This window comes from Lolium perenne, chromosome 1 (assembly GCF_019359855.2).
Source record: "Lolium perenne isolate Kyuss_39 chromosome 1, Kyuss_2.0, whole genome shotgun sequence".
NCBI classification, from domain to species: Eukaryota; Viridiplantae; Streptophyta; class Magnoliopsida; order Poales; family Poaceae; genus Lolium; species Lolium perenne.
The window spans coordinates 35768434-35775777 of record NC_067244.2 but is presented as its reverse complement, the minus strand read 5'-3'; the positions used below and the strand labels follow the sequence as shown (position 1 = coordinate 35775777).

At 46.6% G+C, this 7344-nt stretch overlaps 1 protein-coding gene and 1 long non-coding RNA gene across 2 annotated transcripts; one reads left to right on the top strand and one right to left on the bottom strand.

The window, feature by feature from the left end:
- The first annotated feature begins 1511 nt into the window (after positions 1-1511).
- LOC127329916 (BTB/POZ and MATH domain-containing protein 5-like) lies at positions 1512-2249 on the top strand. The gene has a single exon (XM_051356322.1). The coding sequence runs from the start codon at positions 1512-1514 to the stop codon at positions 2247-2249; it is 738 nt and encodes a 245-aa protein (XP_051212282.1).
- A 1299-nt stretch (positions 2250-3548) lies between these two features.
- LOC127334231 (uncharacterized) lies at positions 3549-4483 on the bottom strand. Its single transcript, XR_011754032.1, has 4 exons — positions 4373-4483; positions 4215-4284; positions 4030-4134; positions 3549-3928 (listed from the first exon to the last, which is right to left on the bottom strand). It is a non-coding gene; the product is annotated as an uncharacterized lncRNA (long non-coding RNA).
- Between the last annotated feature and the right edge of the window lie 2861 nt (positions 4484-7344).

Sequence of the window (7344 nt, the reverse complement as noted above, 5' to 3'; positions counted from 1 at the left end):
CCGCCTTGCGTCACCTTCTTCGGCCCTCTTCCGGCGACTTTCTTCCGCCTTGCGACTGCCGGGGTGATGACGGCCCTAGCGGTGGCTTGGGAAGCAACGGTCGGGGAAGCAGCGGAGGGGAAGCGGCGGCGGTAGTGTGCTTCCTCTTCTTGATGGCGACATGGGCGGCGGCCGGCGAGCACGCGTGCACCGGCGGAGCAAGAGGAGCTGCCGTTGTGGGACGGAGGAGTTGAACAGCGGCCGGCAGGAGGTCGGAGGACTCCATGGCACCGATTCGTGGTGGCGGCGGCCTCGGAGGAGCGCTGGGCCGGTAGATCGACGACGGTGACGTCGTGTCCCCCGCCAAAAACAAAAGGGAGTGCGGGTCGCACTCGGTTCCCTCTCGAAGCCTGAAGAAGTATCGCTCGGCGAGCATAATTTGATGTTGCCTACAAAAGTTTTAAGGTTTCAGGTTGAAGTACGGGTGCTGCACTGCGCGTTTTTTCTACAGGGGACGGTTATTATTCAGTTTTGCTCTTTTTACGTTAGCTTCTAGAGCTAGAGCTGCTCTTAGAAGCTCATGTGGACCTGGTGATTTTTAAATGTTTCAGGTTCTGGCCATTTGATGAGAGATAAGATATGTAGGAGGCATGTTTCAAAACCTATCTTTTTGAATTCTTGATCCCTGTGGATGACCAATAATAGTGGCATTACGTGAGCAACTATGGCAGAGGTTCGATTTGTCATGGTCCTATCAAGGTCCTCCTGCACAACCCTTTTCAGCTTGTGTCTAAAGTGCTTGTTGCTTCGTCCAATAATAGGATTCTTGGATTCAGAATCATAGGGGTGAGTGTATGCGCGTGTATGTGAGCGTCTGCGTTTGTACTGTGTTTCTCAAAAAAAAAAAAAAAGAATCGTTCTAGCGATTGCATTTTTTTTTTTTTTTTTTTTTTGCTTTTGCCCACCTGATAGTTGTGCTCCATGTTATCAAACTAATAAAGTAGCTAAACTCCGAGCAACGTGAAAAGCGCTACAGATTTAATATGTGACGGAGAACAGTCTACATATACAGCCATTTGGTTCGTCCCTGTATAGCACTATCTAGTTCCTGACATGACGATATCCCCCTGAATGTCAAACCCAACCAGTTCTGTTAGGCTCTCCTGCCATGGTTTTGATTAGGAGAAAACACGGTGCCTGCTACTGCTCACGTGGCATGATCAAGATTGAAAATTTGTCCCGTGAAAGAAGGTTTTTTCTGTTTACCGGGATTTTCCTTTTCATCAGATGTGGTTTCCTTTCGTTTAAGGCGGTATTGGGAGCGAAGCCTAGTCCGGATCGAACACAATTCCCGGTCTGCAGTTGAAGACCAAACCGACCAAGTTTCGAAAAAAAGGATGAGCAAACCGACCTGCTAGGTACCATATATACTCGATCTGCATCGATCAACGCCGTTGTAATACCAGCATCTCATTGTGCGCTCAGGCCCCACCTTTTCTCGATCGACCAGCAAACCATCTCGTACGTGGATCATGTCCGGCGCCGGCCATGGTGGTCTATCCCGGTCGGCCACGAGGGTGGTGGCCAAGGAGGCGAACGGGTTCCACCTTCTGCGCATCGATGGCTACTCGCAGACCAAGACGGTCCTCCCCGGCCAGAAGCTCTCCTCCCACCCGTTCAGCGTTGGCGGCCACACCTGGCGCGTCGACTACTACCCCAACGGCCGCGACGTCTCGGCGGATCACAACGCCATCTCCGTCTACCTCCAGCTCGCCAGCAGCCACCCGCAGCCCGTCCAGGCGCGGTACAAGTTCAGCCTGCTAGACGACAGCGGCAACCCCGCCTACGAGCTCCCCGCCGAGAAGGGATCCTTCGTCGGCGCCCCCGTGGTCAACCGCTACCCCAACGGCATCACGAGAGCGGTGGGCACGTTGAACAACGGCGGCGAGGAGGAGCAGGGGCCAGGGTGCGGCCACGAGGAGTTCATCAAGAAGGACGATCTGGAGAGGCGCGAGCACCTGGTCCGCGATGACAGCATCGTGGTCCGCTGCGACGTGGGCGTCACGCAGTTCGTTAACTCGGTTCTGGCGCAGGACGATCTGGTGAACAACGCATGGGGAGACGAGGAGGAGGGCTACGATCAGTACGACGCACAAGGGATGTATGCACCACCACCACGTATGTACGGTGGCCGCGGCCGTCATCAGCGCAGACATCGAGCGGACGACAACGAATACATCAATTGGTGTTTGTCCCAACGCAATCATTAGAGATTACCGAAATTAGAGTTAGGATATGATTTCTTTTCTTTCACTTTCCGTGTTTATTCGAATAAACCAACATATATGGGCTATGCTTATTTGCGCCTTCCTTTGCGCAATGCTTAAGGGATTATTATTATTATTATTATTATTATTATTATTACGCCGCACCTAAGTCTTATTCGACCGTCTCTTCTCTTTGTATCTCTTGTGCTCTTGTTCCCCCCATCACTCGATTCCTTGCCCTTGTGTGACTATGTAGTCTTTTGCTTTGTTCTCGCCGTATTTTTGGCTTATTATGATGTATTCCTCGTGGACAATGCCAGAGGATGGACATGCATCAACCTGCACTTACATGCATCACTATTTATGAGGAGAAAGGAAACCAAAGTAAATTTTGATATTATGTTATATATCACTATCATATATATTTTAGGTGTTTAGCTCCTTATTCTGACTTATTCAATCTGGAGACGTTTTGATCACTAGCATCTTCCCCGATTGAATCGTCCAGCATAGGTCTTCCAAGATCCAAGTATTGGGGCTGGTCGCGTATCAGAATCTTACATTACAAACTAACTCAATATCAGCCACGCCGGCGCGAGGGTACCGGTCCGTGAGAGGAAGAAACACCCAGGCCCATGGTATGGTATGATAATCTTTGAATCTGCAGTAATGATTAACTATGCATAGAAATTTGGGACTTGTGTTGGTCCCGTAAACATTACTAGAACATGAAGGCGTGTGTTGTTGCGCCCGCTCATATTAAAAAAAGTTACAAAATATACTATTGGAGGAAATTGAAATACCAAATAATTTTTCATTCTAAATTAAATGTACTTTAGATGAAAGATGGCAACAAGTAATGGCATCACAAATAGCCTAGAACAAGCAAACTCTTGTAACAAATCATTGTTTAATGATCCCTGACACAACCAAAGCCCTTATTGGTCTTAAACTCAATCATAAACTCATGAGCTAAACATAAATCTTTTTGCAGCAACTTGAGACACTAGTAGAAAAACGCTCATCTATACCGGTTCCAGAGGGGCATTAGTACCGGTTGAGCAACCGGTATTAATTATCCGGCACTAAAGGCCCCCCCCCCCTTTCGTACCGGTTGCTTACGAACCGGTATAAAAGGGCCCTCCACGTGGGCCACCAGGAGAGCTCAGGGCCAAGGAACTTTGGTACCGGTTGGTAATACGAACCGGTACCAAAGGTTCCCACCCGCGGCAGGGAATTTGCCCAAATCTCTGCAGCGGCAGAGAATTGGATTTTTAGGGTTTTTGGAGGGGTTTAGGGATATCGGTTTGTTTCATATCGCGTCGATGCACCAGAAACGTGTTTGGGTTTAGGTAGTACATGAAGATCAAGATGATGCATAGCAAGTTGGTGCATATAATATAACACACATGTAATTGCATAAGATCGCAAATTAAGTAGCACTATGCATGAAGATCGATCTTCATGCATAGTGGTACTCTCCGAGGCGTACTCTATATATGTCTATTACATGTAGCATAGTGGTACTCTTCGAGTCAACTATATATGTAACATGTACATCTTCATTCATAGTGGTACTCTGCGAATGGTGGTATGACGCCCCGAAGGAAAAATCCCGCCAATTCCTCGCCTATTGCTATGAAGCGGTCATCGATTGAGAGCTTGTTCCGCTTTCTTGCCAACTATAAAAGAATAAGATACAAATGAATACATGAAACAACTATTACTGAAACTCAGCACAACTTATGATAAGAAAACAAATTTGTGAAGATTGTTTTTGTACCTCTTTATTTCTTTCATTATTCGTTCTCTCGCTGACAATTCTGCGGATGTACTCGCAAACGAAGAATCCACAGAGATCGGTCCCTTGTGGTTGTTGCGGGCATTTCTTTACAAGAATATAATTCAATCAGACAATAGTCAAGTATGATAATTAAAAGGTGTGTGGACCTAGGTAGTACTACTTACTTTCGCACGCCATCGCAGCTTCGGTGTCCATTCACGGGACGTATCTTCCTTGATGAAAGTTTGCCATACGCTTCTCGACAAAAGAAAATGCATAAAAGAGTCATTAATTAGTTCAAAGCAGGAAATTAACGAAACAAACCGATAAGAATTAAAATTACCTTCTGAGCATTAAAAAACAAGACACGTATAATTCCGATTTTTTGCTTAGTGAGTCAAAGACTTCAACTTCTCCAATTTCCATATTGATGACGAGAAGAATAAAGTGAAACCTACGCACGTTTCAATATGTAGTGTCATATATATAAGTCATTAGTTAAAATTTTGACATACGGTGAGCAAAATATAATGTGTTATAAGACAGTAAGACTCACTCGAAGTTGTAAGTCCAAATTATTAGCTTTTTGTCACGTTGTCGCTTCAAAAACCTTAGCAAAGTCTGCGGTGTATCCTTGTTATAGAGGGGATTCTCTATGGTTTTAACATGCATTGTGTGCGGGTCAATGAACCCAATATCTGTGATTTCGTCCCTTTTGCATTCGAGCATCTTCGATCTGCATAATATAGCGCACAAAAGATTATAATCTGCAGACAATGAACGAGCTGAGCTAAAGACTTCTCAAATTAAATAAATAAATCACTTACAGACAATAGCAACTGATGATTGATTTGTCGAGAGCCCGGAGATTGTATAACTGAAAGAGTTCGGCGAAGTCAACGTTCACACAGTACTCCTGGAAGTAGTGCTCTTCCCTAACTCGCACCATGATAGTCTCGATCCCTTCCTTTGAGGCATTAAGGTACCACGAATGCAAGTTACGCATACATGTTGGTACCTTCCTGAGATTCTCGACCAAATCTTTCCCTTGAACAAATTGATATGCTCGTTCAGCGAAGGCGTAATCAGTTGCCTCTTGTCGAGAACTTTGAACGGTCTTCCCGTCAAACACCTTGAGAGGGGCGACCGATTGAACGGGTTGTTGTCCGAGCTGGTAGACTTGGTGTATCCCTTTTATCTCCCTGATACCCGATTTAATGGGTTTTGTCGCCTCGATCATCTTGTCATATGACCTTTCAATAGAACGCGCATAGTCAGATGGCGGCGATGGTACAGGGTCATATAGATTGTCAACGGTACGCACAACTTTCATCGGATCTAGTGTCTTCTCGAAAGGTATCTCTGGCACTTTCGGTGCAAAAAATTTCTTCAACTCGGCCTGAACGGCCTCCGCGTTTTCCTCTGGAGTTTTTTCCCAAGGTAACTTCTCAGTAGGCGGCAGTTGTTTCTCCTTTCTAGCTTTCTTCCTAGGCGGCGTACCGTTCCGCTTAACGGACGTTGTCTTACACGGAGGATCTCGAGATGGTGGACTCACGCTGGGGTCCCTCTCAGGTAGGTGTGGACTTGGCTGCTCACCAGGACTGTCACCAGGAGGAGTCGATGGCATTTGCTACTCATGTGTAGGAGTCGGTGGCCTTTGCAAAAGGACGACGTACTTCTTCGGCCATAGGGCGAAACCGTGCTTGACATCGGCCAGTGTCCTCTCATCTTCACCTCTAGGAATATCAAGCTCCACTGTTTCAAAACCCGGAACAACTTCATCCACCCCGACACGAACACAGCCAGGTGGAATGGGCATATGATGGTGCATTGCTCCATCTTCACTTGGGTACACATAGCCGACCGCCACCTTAACGGACGCGGTCCTGAATAACATATGTAGCTCGCAATATGTCTTCTCCGTGACATAATCCACGGGGTAGCTTCCTCCACATCCGTCAAGATGCGAGGAACCGACACTGCTTCTTCGCTGAGATGAGGCAACATCGGCTTGTGGATCCTGTAGAAACAACGGCTGATCAGGTGCCCTCTGATTTCTCTCAAGAGCCTCCACCCTAGTTAACAATTCCGTTACAATGTCGGTGTCCTTCTTCTTCTTTCGCGAACGGCTTCTATAAGTGTCAGCGCTGTCCGGCCACGCTTCCTTCATGGTGAGACCTGGGCGAGCTCGTACCCGTCCAACATCTTCAGGGTTCCCCAGAGCGAGTGTCAGCTCGTTATTCTCTCGATCGGGAATGTACTCTCCCTTTCTGACCTTTTCAATTGCATCTACAAGCTTCGGTACAATTGCCTCAATTTTTTCCTTCCATTTTCCCTTCGCAACGATCAGCCCTGTCTTTGGGTCCAACCCTGCCCCATGAGCGAACAACCAGAACTTGGACCGTTCGGGCCAGTCCCATGTCTGTGGAGTGATTCCATCATCCATCAGTTTATTCTCAAACGTTGTCCACTTCGGAATGGCACTCTTGTAGCCACCTGACCCCAAATGATGCGGAAGTTTCTTCTTTGAAGCATTTTCGGTATTTTTCTTCGATCGGGACACAAAAGTAGACGATTTCTTATACTCCTTAAATGCGGCCCAGTGATCTTTTATCTTCACTAGATTATCATCGAATACTGGATCTTCATTCTTATATTTGTCCCATAAATTTTTCTTGAAGCTCTGGAATTGTATGGCCATCTTCTTCAATGTCCATTCCTTGACTTTATTCTTCTGGCCTTCCGTCATGTCTTCCGGTAGGCTGAACTTTGCCAGTAGCGTGTCCCAAAGAAAATTTTTTATCGTGCCGTTGACATAACTAGCACCACTCTCCGGGTTCTTTGGCTTATGCCACTCTTGAATGCTGATCGGTACATGGTCCCTAACAATAACTCCGGTCTGACTTGTAAATTTGCGGCAAAACTCCTTGGGATGCTCTGGTTCACCATTATCCTTGAATGCCATGAGGGCTAACCTGCCCTCGCCCTTTAGCACCCGCGTCGGGCCTCGTTTTGTTCTAACAGACTTGCTCGATGATGAAGATGGGCGGCTTTTCTCTGGAACGCATCATCCTCGTCTTCTTTCCTTTTTGTCGAAAAGATCTGCTACCTAGATAGCAGTACTCCTAATTAACTACTCACAGAAATTACTCCTAATTAACTGCACACAGTAATTACTCAAGAGTAATAATTCCCTGTTTTCCTCCCGGAAATCACTCCTAACTTACGGAAATTGCTCTGCATTGTACGTATATGAAAGTAATTACTCCCCAGACTTGCTGGACCCTTAGATTTATTCCTTCTTTTGTTGGAGGA

Excerpts from the sequence above, each read along its gene's own strand:
- LOC127329916 (XM_051356322.1), top strand. The coding sequence starts at position 1,512 with ATGTCCGGCGCCGGCCATGGTGGTCTATCCCGGTCGGCCACGAGGGTG.